The following is a 20,843-nucleotide window of genomic DNA, read 5'->3' as shown; positions in this document are numbered from 1 at the left end:
TGCGTCCAGATCGCATAGCAAGCAACTTCAGGTCTCAAATCTCATCTGATATTCACAAACTTCAACTCTGGCAGGCTCTACAGTGTTGAGCATGGAGATATGAGAGTACATTCCACCTTGCTTGCTGATGGATACAAAAACCATGCAAGTACGGTACTCTGCCCAGTGCCACCTAAGTAGACGCTGCTGGAGGTCCGAGACGGTAGCTGCCGAAGTGTGATGTTACGGCTCGGATGGGAGCCTAAGGTCCGAATATGGACGGAAAGTCACCTATCGGGTCATATGGCATGCTTCGCTTTGTAAAACTGAGCGTCCGAGGGTTTTTCATATTATAAATGCAGACTGCGTGACCCATTGTCACGACCATGACGCAATCGTGACAGATTTACTTCCTGACCCACTGATGGTCGCCGTGAAAGGACATAGTGTCCTTTTTCCTGCCGTCCGGAAAAAGGACACCTGCTTTGCCCGCCGTGTCTGCATCGTATCAATGTCTCTGGCCTCGATATGTCCGATATGTCTCTCTGCTAGACCTCCGCCATCTCTGAGGTTACCCGCTGTTCTGCTGCCGGAGCTCCAACTATCTTGATATCCGTCGCCGTTCGGTTCTCAGCATTGGTACTTAGTGCTGCTCTTCGGACGGCGCCTGCGTCCACGAAACACCCAGCGCCCTCCTGGCCCCGGGTTCTTGGATTCTGGAATCTCCTGTGCGCGGGTGACTCGCCTATCTCATCGCCTTCAACATGATCTACTGCTTCGTGCGCGTCTTGCTTGATTGCTTGCCGCTTCGATGATAATCTGCCATCTGCTCCGCGAGACTGATTGCATCGACCTCTTGATTCATCCGAGTAACCGCAAGGAACTCGTGACCGTCCTCTTCTCAAGTAGTTCGCAGCAACCGCTGGGCAAACCGAAATCATTCCGAGTTCGCGTCATTGGCTCCGCTCTTCGACCTTGGACAGCGAATTCCTCCTAGTGATATCCACGGATATGAGGTTTTGATGTCCGTGTATACACGAGGCTGCCACTGGGCTGGGGCTGAAGGAATTCTTCAAGGAAGACTGTCTATTTATGGCATCGCTGAACGAGAGGACCCAAATGCATCTCGCTATCTAAGTTTCGTTTCTGTGTGCCCGCGTTATTCAGTTGACTTACCCGATATCGACCCTACTATATATACTTGTATTGATATCTGAATACCAATGGACCAATGGATTTTCCATATCCCAAGGTCAGAAGGTGCGTCTGCATGGACGCTCTGGTTGGATCCTAGGCGCAAAAGAACTATACCTCCCTCGCATCAGCTATCAATCATAACTGAGGATGGATGAACACTCTCCGCTTCCACATGCTTCATATCTCTATTCAACGTTGACATCGAAGTCTAGAATCCTTCCATACTGGAGGCTGTAAACATCCTGTGCATATACAGCTAATTCCTCGCACCGGAAGGAGGATCCCACCATGTCGTCCTCCATTTCGCCACTCCTCACAGGTGCATACCAGCCGATTTACGTTGGCGTGGTCATTTCAGATGTGTAAGTGTCGGTTGTTGGCAGACATTCTGGATGCTCATCTTGTATGTAGGTTGTACGGCATTGCCTTCGCCCAGACAGTATGGTATTATCGTTCATATAAGAAGGACAGAAAGATGTTTCAATGGCTTGTGAGCTTACCGCGCAATATCACCTTACATCGTATATGCCATAACGCATGATTTTGTGCATCTTCAGGTGGGAATTCTCTGGCTTGTGAGTCTGCCCACCTCATGTGAACTGAGCCATCGGCTCCTACTCACTGTCCTGCCAGATTGACACTGCGCATCAATGCATTCTGAATGCCGTTATCTGGACTTCCCTGATCGCTCGCCGTTCTCAGGATATACCAACGCGTCTGACCATTGAACAGAATTGGTAGGTACTAGTAGCGCATTGATGCTATGATAGCTACACTCACTACTGTCACCGTCCAGGATTAGTACCGTGATTTACGTCCTTCCTCATCGTCTCAAAATCTCACTGGTCTTCCTGTCGCCAGTACCAGGCTTTTCCGAGTGTAAGTCGCCAGACCTCGTATTTTACCCGGCGAGTCGACGCATTCTGACAGGGAGCAAGTACTTTGATCGTGGAATGGTCGGTGACCTCTACTTCTGAAATCATCCTTCGTTGAATAACGGCTGGGCCCCGGCGAAATCCCACAGTTTCTATATAGGGCGAATATGGATCTGCGAGTGTCAATCTCCGCCCCTCCCATAGTGGCTCTGACTCGTGTTTATCTCGTTAGTGGGGAAGAGCAAGCTCACCTTTCTCATTGTACGTATATCGTCTACCTGTCGCGAATGTGCCCGTTGACCTTTCCTGTCCCAGTAGGTACCTGCGGTCACTGCTTTTGGTACGCCACGCTGTTCTTCCCGCTGAGAAGACCTGACATCATTTGTTTTTTAGGCCTTTCGATATGTATGCCTGTCTCTACGGAACTGACACGCAAACTGATGCAAAGTCACTCAGCGTACCCTGTCTTGAAGTGAGAAATCATGTTGATTTCTGTACGACGACACCGATTCCAATCCTTTGCACCAGCATACAGAACGTGACTTCCCCGTTGACCGCGAGTGGGGTCCATCTGTCCAAGGTCCGAATGTGCTCATCTTAAACTCCGTGCTGCGCAGATAACAGTAATCGTGTCTCCTGCAGATCATGGTGTCGCTATCAGCCGTGGCCGCCTGCCTTACCGATATAAGCTCCGCAGCGACTATGTGCTATCTTCTTCGCCGGTCAAGGTCTGAAGGGCTGACGATAACGAGGTAGTTATCTTCATTCGAGTTGACACATACGACATGTGCATTGTTTATCATCATTGGCTGTAGGTCATTAGTGGATCTGCTGATTAGGTTTGCGATTACCACCGAAGTACTGTCCTCGTAAGCCGGTATGCTCGGTTCGCATTATGCATACCAATGACCATAACCTCGCCACCATACTTCGAAAGAGTTGCGCAGATTATAATGATGACTATGGTGATACTCCCGGAATTCCCCTTCATCAGGCAGCCGTACTGATCTACCTTTTGAGGTTGTCGCGCCTCTCGATCCGTCCCATCAAGCAGCTCGGGCCGGGGTATCCTTCATTCACGGGAAAGGCATGACATTTTCTGTCTGCGATATCTCCCATCAACTTGCTTCTGCTAAATCAAGTCTACATCAATTGTATGTTGGCAGCGTAAGCTCCTATACCCTCCTGGAAAGCCAAATTCATGATTGATCGGAAAATTAGCCTCAATAGCCGTGCTGTCAATTGGACCGTACGGTCGCGATGGATATCAGTGGAAGTCATTCGAGCGGCGGAAGTCAACGGGATTGAACGGAGGAATATGATGGAAGAAGTCATGCAAGTTTCCTGGCGCCGCTTTGGACCGATTGAATCGCAATCACGGACTACTCAATCTCGAGCCAGATCCTTTCACACTGTTGTCTGCCATATATTTATCATTCTGAAGTGCCTCTCGCATCTAACACAACCTCCCTAAGTCTCTTCAGAGCCTCATTAATCGCTTCATCACTCAACAAACTGAATGCCGCTCGAACGTACGCCGTCTTCCTTCCACTCGGTAGGAAAACCGTGCCCGGGAGCGCCAAAACGCCCTTCTCAACCGCCTTCGTCCTTATCACAGCCTCCGAGTCCTCTTCGAGGCTCGTCTCTGGAACCCCGGGCGCGTGTAACAGAAGCTTGAACCTAAGCATGCGCGGGCACTGAGTTCAGCGTCCATTCGGAAGGTGCACGCTACTGCTCACCAGTAGAACATGCCGGCTTCGGGTGGAGTCCACTCCGCGAGCCCGTCCAGGTGCTTGCGCATCGCGCGCTCGAAGACGTCACGCTTGGCTTTGTAGAACCCGGAGACGTGTGCGCTGTGCAGCATGAGCGTATCGTACCCCCATGAGCTGAGAAGCGTGTACGCGACCATCTGCGTGAGGCTCGAGGGATGCAGGTTTGACGTAGCCGTCTACGGACCGCTCAATATATAATAAGGGGATACCGGACAAGTGGCAAAGAGATCTTACGTGTGAGTCGATGACGGTGACGAACGGCTCGGGCGCGCTGATGAAACCAACACGCAGACCGGACGACAGGATCTTCGAGAGGCTGTCGAACCGCAGCACCCGCCCGACTTCGGCCTCGTCGCGCTCCAGGCTAAAGTATGATGGTGGGCGCGTTGCGGCACCGTAGTACAGGAAGTAGTACGGATCGTCTATTTACCGGTTTAGGGATTTACCGGGAACCTGGAAGAAATTGGGAAAGGCCTCCGCACCTTCGAGGATGAGGAAGTCGTGCTCCCTCGCTAACTTCAATACCGCCTTGCGGCGGTGGGTGCTGGTAGTGACGCCTGTAGGATTGTTACCAGTCTGCAGAGGGCTCAATGACATTAGGTTGCGAGGAGCGGGCGTCGCTGAACGCTTACAGGGACAGTGTACAGCACTTTCGGCTTCGGTTTGCCACTCGGCCATCGTTCCAAGATGGACTGTAGCGCATCTGAATCGATGCCTTCCACGTCCGAAGGTACCTCTGCATTTTGCAGCGGCATTCAGCTCGCATGCGTTACACTGAGAACCGCCTTGAATCCCACCTATCATTTCACAGTGCAGAGCCTGAAACATCGGTAGCACGCCGCTGTCGCACAGTGCGTTATGTCCGCGGATGCCTAGTCTACGTAGGGCACTACGGGACTTACGAGTACATGGGTGTCTCGAGGAGCACCGCGTCCCCCCGATTCACCGTTGCCCAAACCGCCTTTCTCCGTACAGGTTCAGTCGGTGTCTCCTCTATGCTCTCTCTAAAACACACCTTGTTAATCATGTCCTGGCTCCCGTTCCCTACGCTAATCCTCCACCCCTCGCCCCTCCGCCGGCCATGTGCATACTCCTGCAGCCCGTACGCCCACTCGAGCAGGTCGGCCTGGCCCGCGCTTCTCCCATACTGCAGGCTCTCGCTCAGCTGTGCACCGTCAAGCCTGATTGTCTGTTCCTGAGAGGGGTCCACGGGCGAGCGCACGGAATACTGGAAGGACGTGAAGGGAAAGGTGGAGCCGTTTGGTTTGCCGGCGAGGAGGGAGATCAGGCCCGGGGTGGTTTCGAGCGGGAAGAGACTGAGGACTGCAGGACAGTGTGGTTGGAGTCACTGTTAGGTAAGATGGGGGAAGGGAGAATACGGACTCGCGCTGGGCTGCAGGTCTTTGGCCGCGTCGGAGAGGCGTGAGGCGTAGAATTCCGCAGGGAGATACTTCAACTCTCGCGGTCCGTTCGAGCTGTCCGTGGTCGGTTCGACTGCATGGATACCATCCGAGTGCGTCGGTACCATCTCCTCGTCAACGGAACCATCAGTGATAAAGTAATACGGACTAGCAATGATAGTGCTCACCGTCGTCTTTCCGTCGCTACCTACGAGAGGATCAATCTCGTTGGGTCTGGGGACAGCCATGGCGGTATCGATAGGTTAAGAAGACCCTTTGGTCCCCTTAAGTCTTGTTTGTGTGGGACACGAAGTTCGGCCTTAACCCCGTGCTGCAGTGAGTTTGTCTTCTTCATTTATGCTACCTCGGCGTCTCCATCCAAGCCCGAGAGAGACGTTCATGACATGCTTGTATATCAGCGCGCGAGGGTTTGAGGAACAGGACAACCTGAGGCTAGTTCGGTCTACATATATGTAGCAACTCAGTGCATGCAGCTGTAGGCAAATGAGGAAAGCGGCATTGCCCTCACGCATACGCAAGGGGAATTGGAAATGTCGTGTTTGCTTCCGTTGAAGACCTCCCAGCAGTATCTCTGTGAAATACTCGTTCGCGAAGTATTTGGTCATACATTAGATTACAACATTAATTACATTTACTCCTTCTACACATAGGTGTCCATCGGTATACCCCATGGAGCAAATCCATAATAGTCCCAGAATTCCAGAAGAACATGACGCAGTGCAAAGCGAAGATGTACGGCAAGGGTGCAAGGACGATGCAGGGCACGGATAGCCGACGGCCCCGAGCTAGAGTGAGACGGTGTGGCGATAGTCCTCGACCCTCGCATACGAGCATCGGAACGCCGGGGAAAGATTCTGAACGATGATCATCCAGGAGACCTGCAGCATGGGTGAAAGCTGAATACGCGTGATAAATAAATAGAAAGGGGAAGAGACCGGCCGAGTGCGATTGAGCACGCCCTGATATATCCGCCGGAACGTTATTCTTACATTCAACACCCTCGATTCACGACGACGAGCTTCACCAGAGGGATGCAAGTCTCAAGAATCCTCTCGGGCGTCCGTCGTTGGTGGGGTGGGGAGGGAGACATGAGCTGTCTCATGCACCTCGCGAACCGCCACATCGCCGGCGCTTTGCTTCACAGACACGGTGCTCACGCGAGTCTCTTCCACCGTGGTCTTTCCCCGCATCTTCTTGACAATCCTCGACACCTTCACACCCATACCTTCGCTGCGCTCATGATGACTGGGAGTAAGTCCCTCATATTTCATGGCATATGTCTCCAGCTGCTTGACGAAACCAACGTTGGGTCGTGCAATCGCGCGTCGTGCCTTGACATAGGATATGGACTTGGTATGTGACATGCCGAGGGTGGCGATGAGATACGCGCAGACGACCGTCGTGCTACGGCTCATCCCCTGGAAGCAGTGGACCTGAAAGGCAGCGGTCTCAGAGGAGCCACGCATATCTATTTAACCCCTCCAATACTCACCAGGACCTTATGCTCCTCACTGCTCTCCAACGCCCCCTTGATAAACTCCGTCGTCCCATCCAGCCATTTCAGAATATTCGTATTCATCGTGTCACGAATCTTGATGTGCATGCGGCCCACAAACCGCGCCTCAACGTCTTCGGGCCACGTCGGCGCCACTTCCATAACGCTCAGAACGTGCGTGATGCCTAGCTTCTTCAGCTCGCCCACATCCTGCGCTGTCACGACATCCGAGAGGTACAGGCGTGGCAGGATCGCGGACGCTTCGCGTGCATAGCCTGGCACGAGTGTCTGAGTTACTCCGGCAGAGTTGATGAGGTCGGACTGCCAACTGCCTGACGAGAACGACAACATGGGTGTTTGGGCCAACTCCCGAGAACGCGGCGAACAACGATAGTCGCTTGTAGACTTGGGCGCGCTATCGGCAGTAAGTGTCTGGGGCAAAGTAAAGTTTGATATGCATATCTCGTTTTTATACGGTAGCTGGCGCGGGATAATTCGATAAAGGGATTTCTGCAGTGATAAATACACACAGCTGTCCGCTGCCCATGAACTTCGAGGCGCCCTGGCCCAACATCCAGCCATCGCAGCATGTTGTCCGGCAACTTCCGGTCCATCGTCCCGCGCCGTGATTCGTCGACCGTCAACAAGTTCGCCGTAGCAAAGTCCGGAGACGTGGCTCTGAATCCGTTTTGAAGGTCAGCAGGACCCATACTAACGGCCTAAAAAGCAGTAGTCTAGGCCTCCTGAATACCTGAAAGAGAGAATTCTCCTCCTCGCACTGGGTCTGGTCCGCGAGCATCGGAATCGCGGCTAGTCACTGCGTGTCATATGACGAGGAACGCCTGCGAGCGGTCGTGGCGCACTGGCCAACGCTTGGCAGAGGCAGGGCTACAAGCGATTGTACTGTCGTTTATAAGGGATGTTCACTGAGATAACTTATGCACTAAGGATCTCGCTGATCTGGATCATTTCTCCAGTTATGCGGGGTATATCTGCTGTTTCGAGATTGGCCGCAAGTCTCTTTTTCTTATAGAACATCTTTTCTATGGCTAAAATAATGCTCATTTTCAGTCACTTGGATCATCAGTGATACGAGACGTGTGTTTTACGGAGGTAGGTATTACCGAGAATGCGAAAGCGCTTTCAGGAGCATTGACAATCAAATTATCAGGTATATACGTAGCAGCCCAGGGGTCGCTCACTGCGCTTCTATTGTCTCTCCACATATCTCTATGCCTCAACCGAGCAGACCACAGCAGACCTCATTATCCACTGCCCAACAAGTTCACAATAAACCTGCCTTACGAATGCATCAACGAAGCCGGGGACCTTGCCCTATGCTTCAAGGGGAAGTGCAACGGGTCCTGGAATCCCCCAAGAGCGCACCACTGCTCCGCATGTGGCGTCTGCCGTCTGGACTTTGATCACCATTGTCCATGGGTAAGCCGACCACGCACACCTTAAGTGTTTAAGTTCTTACCCTGTCCGTGTTATTGTTCCCCTTTAGCTGGGAAATTGTGTGACGCTCTTCCGCATCAAAGCCTTCCTGTCCCTTCTCTATCTAACACCCATAACCACCTTCCTCGGCCTCTACCCCATTCTACCACTCCTGCGACAACACATACTGCTCGCCCTCTCTGTTTCCCAAGAAGACCCCTGGGCCAGGCAGGCATGGTGGGATTGGTGGGGGTCCTGGATCCTCGTCTGCGGCCCGCTTGGTAAGGTGCCAGTAGGCATCGTCCTTGGGTTCAGAGTGCTACAGACTCACCGTCTACCGGGCGGTATCGTGGAGCAGCCGCATCTGCGGCTTGTACTCGTTGCTTTTGGCGGGGTGTTACTTTCCGTGTTTACATTGGTGAGCAAATTGCACAAAATAACCTTTTTGGAGTATCCACGGGACTTGTACCCACAGGGTCTTGCTATCAGCACAACGTGGAATGTTCTGCGCGGTCTGACCACTTTAGAGTCGCTCTTCGCCAAGTCCACCAGGAAGGTTTTCATCTGCGACCCATTGAGGAACGACTCACCGGCGGTCACCCCTGGAGACAGCGGGGACTCGGCTGGCATGAAAGATGACAGTTACATGGTCGATCGCACAGTAATTGTCTACCGCATCTCGCCGCAGGAGCGTATCTACGATCTGGGATGGAGGGAGAATGTGCGGCGGCTTATGCCGTACCCACTGTTTCCTGCCTTTCGTAACTCAAGACATGCAGTGCATACAAGGTAACGCAAACCTTTCAGTTCAATGCTGGTGTGTGGCTGACTCGCGAGCAGCTTTGAATGGCCCATGATCAATCCTCGGTTGCTCTCTCGGCTTAGGCGTAATGAATGAAGGAAACGCATCACGATCAATAGGCTCAACGATGCTCTATTTTATATGTCGTCTCGTAAACTTGCGACTACTACCAGCATTTATTCTTCCAGCCTGGCTTCATAACCCCCCTCTTCACGACGGGGCAGTTCCTGTATACAAGCCCGTCAACATGGGACCCGCGGGTGTAACCTCACGGAACGCGCACCCTTGTTTCCACACGCAGTAGAAGGCCAGTTCGCCGCCGACTCGCCGCTGAGGCAGGCACCGGTCCAGAGAGGGCTGCCATCAGAACCCGACCACTGGCTGCACGACACTTCCCGATACGTGCCAGTCAAAGCACCGTGTCCTATACCCGAAGATTCTAAGCTGAAAGTCCGCAACGAACTCGAGTGCAGACACATACCAGATGGGAAGAACGCTCCCGCTCCGCCGGTATCCTCGCAAATGTCGAAGCTATATTGAAACCTTAGCGCTCACCCGGGATTACATTCAGCTAGCACTCACTGCACCGGCTCGCCATGCTGATTGTTCGGGTTGCTCGTCGTCTGCCCGCACCACTCCTGGTTGCCCGCCACGGGGCACAGATCCGTCACCTTTACGACAATGGTGTGGAACGGCCCCGTGTACGAGGGAGAGTACGGGTCCGCCGTGCCCGTGAGCGCGAAGCAGCGCCCGCATGCGTCTCCGGCACCCGCGCCTGGCCCGGCGCCGAAGGAGAGCTGGTTCATTGCTGCGGTGTATCCTGACGCGGTCTCTCCACAAGCTGGTGGGTGGTGCTCAGCACTCGGGTGTGATGGAGAGTCTGTATACGTTACTCACCTGGAGAGCCACAGCCGGAATACATTGTGAAGGAGGCAGATCCGGAGGGGTTCTGGACGTAACCTCCTGTGGCCCGTTCCTCGAGGGCAAGTACACCGCTCGCAAGAGAGACCACGGCGGCCGAAAGAACACTGGATATTCTGACCATGATGGATCGTCTCCTTGCTCGCTGGACTCGGAGATGAAGTACACAAACATACCCGGCCGCTTTTTATACTGGTGAGGGTACTCAGAGTACCTGACTACGTAATGTTTGTGATAGCAGTCGATTCCGAAGTTTTAGCAAGGGTTTCTCCTCGACGCATGTGCTGGTTGTCTAGATCTACCCAGGTACAGTACTCATGGTAACTGAAGCTCAGGTTAATGATGCCGCACCGAGCAGACGCGATCACGTGTTGGTGATTTGAATTCTACGCGTCCCCCACGGCGATATGTCGCGAATCATGGAAGCACCTGGATCACGGAGCGTTCACACAGAGCGCAGGAGGACAGTCACGCATGTATTCCTTGACCATCTGCGTTACCTCTATTCGCCCTGCTTCAGCTTCTTACCATCCCTCTGGTCCTCTTCCATTTGCTCTGCGGGTTTAAGCTGTTTAGACTCTGACATCGCGGCAGCCAGTGCCATCCTTGTCTTCAGTTTACCCATGTGTTTCCCACCGAGCTTCGTACTGCTGCTGTCCCCGAGGGCGGAGCCGGTCTCTGAGCGGTCCATGGGATCGTGATCCGCGTGCGTGTTCTTGGGCAGAGAGCTTAACGCCGCGTACAAGTCCAGAGAGGATAGTTGGGCCGGAGTAGCTGTGGCAGCAAGCTGAGCCGAAGAAGTTCCCTTCACGCTAAGAAGAACCCACCAGACAGCACGGCCGTAGAATTGAGAGACGATAACAAAGGGGACTCGCTTCCTTCGTCCAGTACGATGAACTGAGGTAACAGTGAGTTCGCTGTCTCCGATGGGAGGGAATCACACACCTCGCCATTGCGATACCGCACAGCGCGAACCATCTTCGTGGGTGGCGCACCGTCAGCTCCCGCACGAATGCCCCATTCACCATCGAGGAGGACCCAGAACAGCGCACCAGCTTCCTCGTGATCTTCAATGACGACGAAGTCGAGAACTGGATGTCCTAAGTCGCAGACGACAATGATCGTATCCGCGGTCTCTTGACCGGTGTCTGGAGTAGTTGTGCCCGGATACGGGCAAGAGAACAAGGCTGTAGCTCTGTGCAATGGGGAGCGGCACGTAAGCGAGACTTCGATATTGTACTCCCTTGGAAGGGCGTTCACTCACCCAATGGCACTGAAGACCAGATCCTGTGGGCCTTCACCGCTGTTCGAACTACCGACCGTGGCGATTCTTCTAATAGCCAGAATTGTTTCCAGCTCCGGCTCTTGATCCGCTCTTTTCTGCTCTTCGTTTACATCTCCCATTTGCACGTCCATGTCTTCTGTTATTCCCTCAGGCTGTGGTGTCTCCGACTGATTTCCGTCAGCTTTGCTTTTACCCTTGCCTTTCCTCCCTCTTCTTCGTCCCCTCTGTCCACCCTCCTCTCCATCATCACCGTCCTCGTCCCACCTGCCTCCTTTACCTTGAGGCACTTTGATTTTGATGTATGGTTCCACGCGTTCCAGAATCCTGATTTCTGTCTGCAGCCGGCCTTCGTACCAGTCCCAGAGCTTCAATGAGGGATCGCCGCCTCCTGATATCAGTTTGGAAGGGGACTTCGTTGGAATGTGCAGAGCGGACACGAATCTGAAATCACGGGTGGAAAATGAGTCGTCAAGCAAACCCGCTTGCGAATAGGAGCGAGTTACTTTTCATGGCCGAGGCAGTAGCTTTCAATGTTGTATCCCTGCGGGTACCAGCTTACCCTGATATGTTCATCCCTGTCCGCCGTGACAATGTATTTTTCGTCCTTGGTGAGCAGGAAGGTCGTGAGAAGCGATGTATGACCCAGAATCAGTTTCCCGCCAGACGGGTTATCGTGCGAGACGAATTTCGGCCTGTTACTCGATTGTGTAGGGGCAGTTTCCGAACCAGGATGAAGCGGATAACTTCGCCGGGTTGAATTAGGAACAATCATGTTTCAAGACGGGGCGAATGCATACCTGAAGATGTCCCCAAACTTATCGGCAGTGAGGATAGTTTGTCCGTCCTTCGTGAAACGAACCTCGGTCGGCTTTTTGGGGAGTTCTCTACCTCGAGTAGGAGCATTTTCAATACCGCGAAAAAGAGGTAAGCCAGACGAGACCCAGTACTCACCTTTCGGACAGAACCTTCAAACTCTCCGTGTCCCACACCTTCATCTTCTTGTCGTCGCCAACGGTAACGACATGACGGAGGCCATTGTCAACATCGACACAGCGTATGGGGCCCGATTTTAGCAGGGATTCTCGTAAATCCCCTTCAAGATTGGCAGTTGAGCATAGAATTGATCCGGTCCTATGTGACCAGCCGGAAATCAGGTCTTGTCTTATTCACTCTTTGTGGGCATTAGCTCACTGGGAATTAACCACTTGGATTTCTGGCCCAGATATCACGACAGCCTTTGACCGTCCAGGAAAGAATCGCGTGTGCGGAAATTTTGACATAGAAAAGGGAGCGAAGCTGAAGATTCGGGCGCTTGGTGAAGCCGTGGGAAGGCCTTACAGACGCCACAGCCACAGTTCGTTGGATGCAGACGCGTTTGACTTTTATGGCTCTCGCTCCTGGATTGTGGCTGCTTACCATGTCGCAGTCAAGTTTCTCCCAGCCTACTAGTTCCTCGTTTCCTTTATCGCAATCCCAGTCGCAGCCTCATTCACAGTCGCAGGGTCAGTCTAGGATAAGTTCGCAGACGGCAGGAAGCAGCCATCCTCAGCCCTCGGATGGCGACCCGTCCATGACTGCTGTCCTTATGGAACCCCTAAGCCGTCTTCAGGGATTGTCGCAGACCCTATTTCTTTCTCTGTCTCCCAACCAGAAGCCGCCTCCAGCACCACCAGTGTCGGCTTTTGTGGAAACGGATGCTGCAATAGCGGCTGCTCTGTCGTTGGCCCGAAAACACCAGATCAAGCAACGAAAGATTGAGCGACTAAAGGATGAAATCCTCGATCTTGACAAGCGATGGATGGAGATATGTCAAGAAATGGAGGTGGGTAGGCGTGAGCTAGAAAAGATGATCGACGAAGGCGACGAACGGATAAAGGAGATTGAGAAAGCGAAAGAAGGTTAGGGATGCTGTCTATCCTTCAACGGAAAACTTACGTTAGTCATCCTCAGCCGCCATTCCTTATCCCGAGCTCCTGGCATATGCACAGAGCCTCAGCGCGTTCACCTCCGCACCGCCCAACATGCCCGATCTCACTCTCCCCGGACAGCCGCCCCCGCCCCTGTTCTTCCCCCCATTTCCCAACGAAGAGAAGATGCGCCGCGGGAGGCTCAATGCCGAAGCTCCTCTTGGTTTATTGGGCGAGACCCACTCCGTAGGCAGACGTAAGTTGCTATCCCTGATCTCACAGCCTACACCTTAAATGTTTATTTCGTACAACATACAGCGCCTACTGTGTCACCTACCAGACCGCCAGATGGCGGCGCCCACTTGGCCCCGGGTGCCACCGTCTACAGACCCGATCAGCGACCGCCGCAGCAATTGTTCGACCTTGATCTTGACCTCAATCCTGACTTGTAGCCTATGCGATTGACTCATCATCCATTCCTTCGGAGAACTGTCTGGGTCCTTGGACTAGCCTCGTTTACCCTCCCATTGTACTCATTGGTCCTGCTGTTTGCCACCTTCGTTCTGGGACATTCTATAACATCGTCTCGCTAAGCGTCAGTCGTTACATTACGACTTAACGCTGAGTATAAGATATCGTCAGAAAATGCGCATTGCAGCTCTTTAATCTGCTGTTAGCTATTTGTCACTGTTCAGCAACGTGCTTGTGGCATTTTCCCCGCCTCATGAGAAATGGTCTTACAATACCCTGGCGCTCCGCTTTGTCCGAGCCCTTTTGTACATGTGACAAATTTGTCTGTCGACTTACTCGAGCTGAAAGTTGCTGAGTCAAAGGAAGGTGACCTCGATGGTGGTATGAATTTAATGTAACGCCGGGGGAGGAACGTCAAGCCACAAGACGGCCGCGTCTGGAGGAAATACTGGTCCCAACAAGATAGCAGCGCAAACACTAGGACTGCGCCTCCCACTTGAACAACAGCACCTGCATATCTGCTGGAATGCTGTACCGTACATAGTACTGCTCCTGCAGTGAAGTTGCAGTGTCCACTGTCCAGTGTTGTACGGTCGGATGACCGGTCGCCGAAGTCGTTTGTGCGACCATGGCGGAAAGTCTCCGGTCGGGAATAGGACCCTGGATTATACGGATAGATCCCGTGTCACTATCCGGACAAACCTGGGACCAAACTTGAGGGCATTCGAGTTGCATTCGAGTACATGTATTCGGCGCTGCGCGGCACGATTACCCCTGTGGCAACTCCCACCGATCACCGCTGACAAATCATTTTGGCGTCTCAAGTTTACACCGGCAGACTTCATTGAATCATTCCAGCTTGTCGTTGGATCTCATTCTCTTCTCTTTCACCACCGTCTACAACCATGTCAAAGCACCATCCCGGTGAGTATGAGCATCGTATAACGCATTGAAAGTTACTAACCGCTTGGATAGATTTGATTATGTGCAGGCGTCAGCCTGGCATCGGTAAGTAGCGCGTGCTGGTGAACGCGGGGTATGGCGACTGACGCCGTTTTCATCTAGCTATCGGCCGTCTATGTGAGAAATGCGACGGGAAATGGTATGTTGTACTATCTAGCTACAAGCTATGGTCGACTCTCACGTCTTGTCTGCAGCCCGGTCTGTGATTCTTACGTCCGACCAGAGACCCTCGTGCGCATCTGCGACGAATGCAACTTCGGCACCTACGGCGGGCGCTGCATCATCTGCGGCTCGCCCGGAATTTCTGACGCTTACTACTGCGCCGAGTGTACGAGGTTAGAGAAAGATCGAGATGGCTGTCCGAAGATCGTGAATCTGGGAGCCAGTCGGACGGATTTGTTCTATGAGCGGCGTCGTCTCGGTAAGTCGTCGCTTGCTCTATGTTTGCTTCACCCGCTAACTCAATTATGCAGGGTTTAAGAAGGGTTAGATGATGCGTTCGGTTCTGTATTAGTATGTGTATGTTGCTACATGCTACAATGCTGCGATGATCCAGAAAAGCTACACAGCGAAAACAATGCGGGTAGAGATGAGCATATAGATGGATCGTAAATCTCATGAACGATAGATAGGATAAGGTATGATAGGACGGGGTGTTCCGCCCCCGCTATCCACGAACTCGGCATCTCGCTTAAAGAACCGTAAGTCGACCTGCATTATCAGTTAGTGCAAAACTTCGCTTGGGGAATTTGATCAGGCATACCGGAGCTTTGAGGACAAGAAAGACATGCGTGTTATCGTGCGTGTCCATGGCCTCGCAGTCACTGCACAAATCCTTGGGGCAGAACCCGCAGTGGAACCATTCACCCCGGATTCGGGTCATGCAACGGTCACACCAGGTGTGGGTATGTAGCACAGAGTCGAGATAGTCTGGTAAGTATTATGAGTATCAATTGGGGGAACTAGCAGGACACGCTGGATTACCTTTCGGATGACTATTGCGAGTCGCGCGGAATCGTGCGCCGACGGGCTCGGTGTATCTAGCAGAGCACAGTCAGCTCCAAGTATTTTTGAACTCTTGCGAGGCTCACATTCTGGGGATCAGGAACATAGGGCTCTGCAAGGGACGATCGACGGGTCGAGGCAACTTGACAAAAATGTGCATAGGGTCGTGCAGTAGATAAGACCGCTCTTCGCAATGAGCGCACTAGGGAAGGACCTGATTAAAGGTGCGGTCAGGCAGGGGGGACCAGACAACTCACTAGGCTGTATGGCGTAGGGCTCGAAGAACAGCTGGCGCACTGATATCGTACTCCAACGATGTTCTGAAAGCATTAGAAGTGAGCCACAATTGTCTCAAATTGTCAATTGGCGTCGGCACATACCATGCCGCAACCATCGCATAAGATGTGATGATCCATAGTGTCTCGAACCGACTCAGCGCCCTTCTTACCCGAGCCGACAACAGTCTTAGCGTAAGACGACATTGGGGGTGAATCAGGAACAGGATCGCATCCGACGTCGGCCGCGTCGCGGCACCTCCAGAGGTGTTTTGCCCGCTTGCTCGCGGTCTGCACTTCCGTCGTCTCCAGTGGATAGGGTATCTAGGTGACAGAGACTACGTAAGCGTGGTCCGGATTGCGTTACACGGATAGCCTTACCTTGATCATGATATGCGAGGAGTTATGGCCGTCGTCCGTGGAATCGAGATTGCCCGGCAGACCCGCGGACTCGCAGTTCGAACAAATGTCCACGGACTCACATATGGCGCAATGGAACCTCGCGCCAACGATATCCTGCATGCAACTGCGCTTTCACCGTCAGAAAATCCCAAATACCGCAACAACGAAGGTACATACTGTGCACATTTAACTCCTGGATGCTTCATGGCTACATAGCAGGTTAACAGACGCATATTAAAGGGCAAGGACGCTGCGGAAACCGCAGACTTACAAGGTTCGCCTCCCTCAGGATCCAAGTCTACCGCTGTAGAAGCGCTCGTCGATCCGAGGATATCTGAGTCGCTCTTGGACCGCGCAGGCTTGTCGGGGACACTTAAGAATGCATGTGACGGATGGACTTCGTGCACCTGCCTACACGTTTCGCAAATCCCATTAGTGCGACGGCTCACGCGGCGCAGCAGCCGCAGTATGAACATAACGCAACCTACCCGTAGCACGCAATGCACAGATTGAAGTCTTGGCAACTAGCGCACTTGTACCGCTTGCTGACGATATCCGTCCCGCACGTTGAGCACTTGCAGTTCCTCTTGTTATCCTGCTCTGCAGCCGTCATGAGGATCAGTACACGCAGTCCACCCGAGACAGAGAAGCCAGACTCACCAACATCCTCCCACCCGCTCGGGCCCCACACCTTCTCGATATACGCGTGCCTAAGCTGGCCCTTCTGCCTAGGCGCCGCGCGCCTCCACTGGCTCAGCGCTTCCGGACCCCGGCTCCGGCCCACGCCCATAGTCATTCCAGGGCCCGCGCCTCCTCCCACCACTTCCAGGGCGTGATTGACGCCCGCCTGCTCGATACACCCTGAGCACAGCTCGTAGCCCCCGGGGACGCTGGGCGACGTCGGGGTCGAGCCCGAGCTCGAGTGGGACGAGGAAGGTGAGTGACTCGGGTGGGTATAGGAGGAGGGAAAGGACGCCGGCAAGTCGCTGGGCGGTCCGTGGAGGGTCGTGGACGACGCCAATGACATATACCCATTCTGCAGGGACGAGGTGCGCGGGTGGAAGAACGGGTGCGGGTGCAATGAACCATTTGGGATTGAGCGGCTCGGCGAGAAATGCTGGTGAGGGTGGTGAGGGGCGTGAGGGTGAGGGTGGGGAGGGTGAGCTGCGTGGTAGTGATGGCGCGGGTCGAGCGGGTCGTAGTGGTGGTGATGATGGTGCCGCTCATGCTGCGGCCCATGCGGGTCAGTCGCGTACCGCCGGTGCTCGGGCAGCTCCCGGTCCGCAATATACGTCCTCGAAGAGTTTGCAGACGACGAGGGCGTAGGAACGTGCAGGCCCCTTCCTCCGCTATACTCCGACGGATCCTCGAAGGGGCTCATCGCGTCACCGCCGGTGTCCCGCTGCGAGACTGGTCGCTTCTCGCCGCACGTCGCGCACACGTACCGGATCGCTTCGAGCATAACGCCGCACTCGCTACAACTCGTGAGCTGCTCAGGAGGCGGGCCCGCAGGCTCGGCGTCATCATTCAGGTACCTGAGCACCTCCGGCGGAATGGATGGGTGAATCTGCAGCACAGGCTCAGACGCCGAACGGCTTCCACTGGGGATAGCAGGGTGGGCGTTGAGCCCGTGCTGCGGGTCCACGAATGGGTTCCCGTCCACCTGCATCGACGAGCGCGTGGGGTCGTACGTCGCGCTCAGGCTGTCATCGTCCTGGTAGCCCGAGTCGTGTGTCGAGACGGACCCGGACCCAGCGCTCGTATATGAATAATAGTACTTGCCTCTGTGGTCCCGCTGCAGCGACAGGTCCCCACCTGAGAGCGACTCGACGTCGCCGTCGCCGTCCTCGGTGCTGCGCAGGGAGATCGAGGAAGTGTCGGTCTCGGATGGTTCAGGAAGGGCGCCGAGCATGGCTTTAATGGTCCGATTGTTCTGGTCCTGTAGCCAGGTAAGAGGAACGCAGGACGGGCCGGCGTTGAGCGGGGAGGAAGATTCGGAAAGCTTGAGGCGAGAGAAGACGGCGGAAGGATCCTCTACATTACGGGAGGTGACGGATTCTAGTGAAGGGGAAGCTGTGCGGTTATCTGCAGGCATGTACATAGTCAGTATCCCAACTTTGAGAAACATGTGCGCGTACTTGCTACAGTAGCAAGCTCCCATTGACTACCCAAGTCTGACCGGTCCTCTGCAACCGGGGGAAGATGGGAACGTGCTTTGCCCTGATGGCCGTTCGTACGCTCCAACTCTACACTACCGCCCGTATCGCGGGAGCTGATCGTGACCGCATCGTCCTCCGGCTCGTGCTCTGCGTCGACCGTGCCGTCGATCTCACTACCCGGCGCACTCCAGTTGAGACTGAGCTCGCTTCCGGCCTGACGGCCTCGGTAGTCGTCTAGGCTGGCTAAGCTGCTGCTGTCGCTCAAACTGGGACCGTCATAGTCGACCGTGACTTGTATCCGGAGGGTAATCTTCTTGGAGCCTAGGGATCCGAAAGAGCGCCCGGACAAGATGGAGGACGCAGAAGACGCAGGCTCGGAGCTCGCATCCGTGTGGAAGTAGTAGATGGCCTCGGTCAGGTCGAGCTCGTTGGTAATGTCTGTGACTTCGCCGTCATCGTCTTTGTACGAGATAACGAAGGAAGATGCAGACAAGGAGAAACATTGCTCGACCTATTCGGCTGTCAGAAACCGGGCGGTCAAGCAAGAACGGTACTCACCCTGTCCCTTAGTAGCTGATACGAACAATTGCGTGCAGAAGAGAAGGTGATTCTCTTATTCGAGCGATCGAATGTACATTTCACGACGAGCGTCCTGTCCGGACGGGAGCTAATGGAATCGGCGTAGGTTGAAACAGAGTAGGGATCGTTACTTGCTGGAGACATGCTCGCAGCATCTGCGCCGGGAACTTGTGACCGAACGCAACTGAGCTGAGTCAAGACTGGCAGCTCGGACGAACCGAAAGGACGTCTGCCTGCGTCTGCTGCACAGTGAATGCCTCGTGGGATCCTAACAGAATAATAAATATATATTTTACTAGTTTTTAGCACATCTTCTAGGCTACATACTATATAGCACGCTCGAGCATCTGACGCACTCTTGCTCAATATCTCGTCGACGGCCGTTGTTTTCACTTGCTGTTCATTGAAGGCTTGACTTGCGTATCGTTGTTGAAGTGATCACAAGAAACCCGGAGTAAAAGGACGCCTCATGAATCTCAGTATTTGGGGCCTACTTCTCCGCTTGCCAGGCGACTTATATCCATCGCGAACGACTGCACCTGGTAATCATCATCATAATGAAATATCTGACTACATTATTATGGTTATCCGCCGCAAATTATCTGATCAAACTCTACTCCGCAGTCTAACCACCCCTGGTGGCTGTACTATTGACAGCGCTCGTTGCTTCTTTACCGCGAAGGCAGGAGGATCCTTCAGTCGCTTATGCAACGCTGCATATAATATTCCCATCAATATATAATCCCTCGAAAAGCGAGAGTCAATGTTCACCACCGACGCCAGCCGCCATTACCCTTTCGTTACGAGAATATGTCATCGACCAAAACCAAGGATATGATCAGGAAGGCAGGCGAGTGCAGAGTTTGCGCGCGGAAGATTTGATGTACTGATCGAACTGCAGGCCTTCTGGAGCGTTTCCACATAACCAGGCAAGCTTTGGGCTTGGACACTTGTGTGGTTGTCTCCGCGCGCTACGTCTTCCCAACGGATGCGCCATCCCAGAGTCTGACACCGTCCGTCCTCTACCCCGCTCTCGCCAAACTCATCAAATCCACCGGTGCCCTATGCGTCTGTGTCGCATATTCCCCCTCCGCGTGCAAAAAGCCCGCCTTTGTCCCTCTGCACAGCATCAACCTCGACAAGGTCGTGCAGTTCACGCACGACCCAACCTCGCTGCAGGACGTCCTCGAGCAGCAGATAGCCGTGCCGTTTGACATCAACGCAACAGACAGGCCCCTCTGGCGACTGACAGTGCTGCCGGACAATACAGTCGTCTTCGCCTACCAGCACGGCATCGGCGACGGCCTCAGCGGTCGTGCCTTCCACCTTTGCCTGCTAGAGGCCCTCCGCGCCCCCTCCGCCGAGTCCCAGGGAAAGTCAGAGTTGGCAAGCCCAATCGTAGATATACCGGCGACCGTCAGCCTGGTCCCCCCACTCGAAAAGCTCACTAAGCTCTCGGTCTCCTTCAAACAACTCCTGCACGAGGTTACCCCGCACTCCCCTCCCTCAACCGCATGGCGAGGCAATCCCGTCGTGCCACGGAGCCCAGAGCAAAAAAACCATGTCCGGCTGCTCTCCTATAGTCCCGCCGACTCGCAAATCCTCGCCGCGCTCTCCCGCTCCCACAGTGCAACGATTACAGGCGCGCTCCACGTCGTCGCTGCGCAGGCGCTCGCGCGCGTCCTCTCGCTCCCGGACCTTTCCGGAAAGTACGACTTTGTCCCCTTCCAAATTCCCATGTCCCTTCGTCCGCTCACGAACCAGCCGCCCACCGCGCTCTGTGACCACGTCTCCAACCACATCTTCCTCTGCCCGCTGCCTCCCGCGCGCTCGAAGGACGACCCGTTCGTGTTCGACGAAGCATCCTGGCGCGCCGCTGCGGAACTCTCCGCGACCCT

At 54.1% G+C, this 20,843-nt stretch overlaps 11 protein-coding genes across 11 annotated transcripts in view; 6 read left to right on the top strand and 5 right to left on the bottom strand.

The window, feature by feature from the left end:
• Nucleotides 1–1,464: 1,464 nt before the first annotated feature.
• On the top strand, nucleotides 1,465–3,144 carry GLOTRDRAFT_93004 (uncharacterized protein; the record flags this gene model as incomplete). The annotated part of the gene is made up of 12 exons (XM_007867115.1): nucleotides 1,465–1,538; nucleotides 1,588–1,666; nucleotides 1,734–1,751; nucleotides 1,810–1,913; nucleotides 1,973–2,055; nucleotides 2,284–2,312; nucleotides 2,370–2,391; nucleotides 2,445–2,523; nucleotides 2,580–2,631; nucleotides 2,669–2,779; nucleotides 2,891–2,920; nucleotides 2,989–3,144. The coding sequence occupies 12 exons, from the start codon at nucleotides 1,465–1,467 to the stop codon at nucleotides 3,142–3,144; spliced, it is 837 nt and encodes a 278-aa protein (XP_007865306.1).
• Nucleotides 3,145–3,484: 340 nt separating this feature from the next.
• On the bottom strand, nucleotides 3,485–5,461 carry GLOTRDRAFT_75354 (PLP-dependent transferase; the record flags this gene model as incomplete). The annotated part of the gene is made up of 8 exons (XM_007867114.1): nucleotides 5,412–5,461; nucleotides 5,207–5,351; nucleotides 4,839–5,146; nucleotides 4,726–4,784; nucleotides 4,621–4,664; nucleotides 4,058–4,245; nucleotides 3,791–3,999; nucleotides 3,485–3,731 (listed from the first exon to the last, which is right to left on the bottom strand). The coding sequence occupies exons 2-8, from the start codon at nucleotides 5,349–5,351 to the stop codon at nucleotides 3,485–3,487; spliced, it is 1,200 nt and encodes a 399-aa protein (XP_007865305.1). The 5' UTR covers nucleotides 5,412–5,461.
• Nucleotides 5,462–5,834: 373 nt separating this feature from the next.
• Nucleotides 5,835–6,298, top strand: GLOTRDRAFT_110857 (uncharacterized protein). The gene has a single exon (XM_007867113.1). It carries the CDS (start codon nucleotides 5,954–5,956, stop codon nucleotides 6,107–6,109), a length of 156 nt encoding a protein of 51 aa, XP_007865304.1. The 5' UTR covers nucleotides 5,835–5,953; the 3' UTR covers nucleotides 6,110–6,298.
• GLOTRDRAFT_75353 (phosphotyrosine protein phosphatases II) lies at nucleotides 6,285–7,113 on the bottom strand (the record flags this gene model as incomplete). The annotated part of the gene is made up of 2 exons (XM_007867112.1): nucleotides 6,737–7,113; nucleotides 6,285–6,677 (listed from the first exon to the last, which is right to left on the bottom strand). Exons 1-2 carry the CDS (start codon nucleotides 7,088–7,090, stop codon nucleotides 6,285–6,287), a joined length of 747 nt encoding a protein of 248 aa, XP_007865303.1. The 5' UTR covers nucleotides 7,091–7,113.
• Nucleotides 7,114–7,894: 781 nt separating this feature from the next.
• Nucleotides 7,895–8,969, top strand: GLOTRDRAFT_40670 (uncharacterized protein; the record flags this gene model as incomplete). Its single annotated transcript, XM_007866665.1, has 4 exons — nucleotides 7,895–8,179; nucleotides 8,247–8,594; nucleotides 8,652–8,771; nucleotides 8,865–8,969. Coding segments are annotated over 4 exons (858 nt in total), but the record flags the coding sequence as incomplete, so codon positions are not given.
• Nucleotides 8,970–9,027: 58 nt separating this feature from the next.
• On the bottom strand, nucleotides 9,028–10,053 carry GLOTRDRAFT_59933 (endoglucanase V-like protein). Its single transcript, XM_007867111.1, has 5 exons — nucleotides 9,876–10,053; nucleotides 9,561–9,819; nucleotides 9,460–9,509; nucleotides 9,262–9,402; nucleotides 9,028–9,205 (listed from the first exon to the last, which is right to left on the bottom strand). The coding sequence occupies exons 1-5, from the start codon at nucleotides 10,021–10,023 to the stop codon at nucleotides 9,189–9,191; spliced, it is 615 nt and encodes a 204-aa protein (XP_007865302.1). The 5' UTR covers nucleotides 10,024–10,053; the 3' UTR covers nucleotides 9,028–9,188.
• Nucleotides 10,054–10,170: 117 nt separating this feature from the next.
• Nucleotides 10,171–12,464, bottom strand: GLOTRDRAFT_138282 (WD40 repeat-like protein; the record flags this gene model as incomplete). Its single annotated transcript, XM_007867110.1, has 8 exons — nucleotides 10,171–10,673; nucleotides 10,727–10,796; nucleotides 10,845–11,094; nucleotides 11,164–11,625; nucleotides 11,688–11,927; nucleotides 11,982–12,068; nucleotides 12,136–12,315; nucleotides 12,376–12,464. 8 exons carry the CDS (start codon nucleotides 12,462–12,464, stop codon nucleotides 10,402–10,404), a joined length of 1,650 nt encoding a protein of 549 aa, XP_007865301.1. The 3' UTR covers nucleotides 10,171–10,401.
• A 536-nt stretch (nucleotides 12,465–13,000) lies between these two features.
• GLOTRDRAFT_39851 (uncharacterized protein) lies at nucleotides 13,001–13,543 on the top strand (the record flags this gene model as incomplete). The annotated part of the gene is made up of 3 exons (XM_007866612.1): nucleotides 13,001–13,082; nucleotides 13,135–13,347; nucleotides 13,410–13,543. 3 exons carry the CDS (start codon nucleotides 13,001–13,003, stop codon nucleotides 13,541–13,543), a joined length of 429 nt encoding a protein of 142 aa, XP_007864803.1.
• Nucleotides 13,544–14,467: 924 nt separating this feature from the next.
• GLOTRDRAFT_115784 (PHF5-like protein) lies at nucleotides 14,468–15,530 on the top strand (the record flags this gene model as incomplete). The annotated part of the gene is made up of 7 exons (XM_007867109.1): nucleotides 14,468–14,486; nucleotides 14,538–14,570; nucleotides 14,628–14,664; nucleotides 14,720–14,946; nucleotides 14,999–15,236; nucleotides 15,289–15,455; nucleotides 15,510–15,530. The coding sequence occupies 5 exons, from the start codon at nucleotides 14,468–14,470 to the stop codon at nucleotides 15,013–15,015; spliced, it is 333 nt and encodes a 110-aa protein (XP_007865300.1). The 3' UTR covers nucleotides 15,016–15,236; nucleotides 15,289–15,455; nucleotides 15,510–15,530.
• On the bottom strand, nucleotides 14,634–19,089 carry GLOTRDRAFT_138279 (uncharacterized protein; the record flags this gene model as incomplete). Its single annotated transcript, XM_007867108.1, has 15 exons — nucleotides 14,634–14,664; nucleotides 14,720–14,946; nucleotides 14,999–15,236; nucleotides 15,289–15,455; nucleotides 15,510–15,565; nucleotides 15,617–15,732; nucleotides 15,788–15,850; nucleotides 15,911–16,129; nucleotides 16,187–16,331; nucleotides 16,385–16,415; nucleotides 16,479–16,618; nucleotides 16,696–16,807; nucleotides 16,868–18,292; nucleotides 18,346–18,877; nucleotides 18,925–19,089. The coding sequence occupies 13 exons, from the start codon at nucleotides 19,087–19,089 to the stop codon at nucleotides 15,141–15,143; spliced, it is 3,267 nt and encodes a 1,088-aa protein (XP_007865299.1). The 3' UTR covers nucleotides 14,634–14,664; nucleotides 14,720–14,946; nucleotides 14,999–15,140.
• A 625-nt stretch (nucleotides 19,090–19,714) lies between these two features.
• GLOTRDRAFT_110855 (uncharacterized protein) overlaps nucleotides 19,715–20,843 on the top strand; it is a 2,569-nt gene continuing 1,440 nt past the window's right edge. The window contains exons 1-2 of the mRNA XM_007867107.1: nucleotides 19,715–19,795; nucleotides 19,847–20,430. Coding sequence (XP_007865298.1) covers nucleotides 19,756–19,795; nucleotides 19,847–20,430 — 624 coding nt within the window. The 5' untranslated portion in view covers nucleotides 19,715–19,755. The remainder of the gene's footprint in view (nucleotides 19,796–19,846; nucleotides 20,431–20,843) is intronic.

This window comes from Gloeophyllum trabeum, assembly GCF_000344685.1.
Source record: "Gloeophyllum trabeum ATCC 11539 unplaced genomic scaffold GLOTRscaffold_00005, whole genome shotgun sequence".
Lineage (NCBI taxonomy): Eukaryota > Fungi > Basidiomycota > Agaricomycetes > Gloeophyllales > Gloeophyllaceae > Gloeophyllum > Gloeophyllum trabeum.
The sequence above is the reverse complement of the archived record's forward strand: the minus strand, read 5'-3'. Positions and strand labels throughout refer to the sequence as shown.

Coding starts and splice junctions, on each gene's coding strand:
- GLOTRDRAFT_110857 (XM_007867113.1), top strand. CDS start 5,954: ATGACGCAGTGCAAAGCGAAGATGTACGGCAAGGGTGCAAGGACGATG.
- GLOTRDRAFT_59933 (XM_007867111.1), bottom strand. CDS start 10,023: ATGGTCAGAATATCCAGTGTTCTTTCGGCCGCCGTGGTCTCTCTTGCG. Junction 9,820..9,875: donor TTCCGGCTGTGGCTCTCCAG/GTGAGTAACGTA, acceptor ACCACCCACCAG/CTTGTGGAGAGACCGCGTCA. Junction 9,403..9,459: donor GGGAGCGTTCTTCCCATCTG/GTATGTGTCTGC, acceptor CTTCGGGTATAG/GACACGGTGCTTTGACTGGC.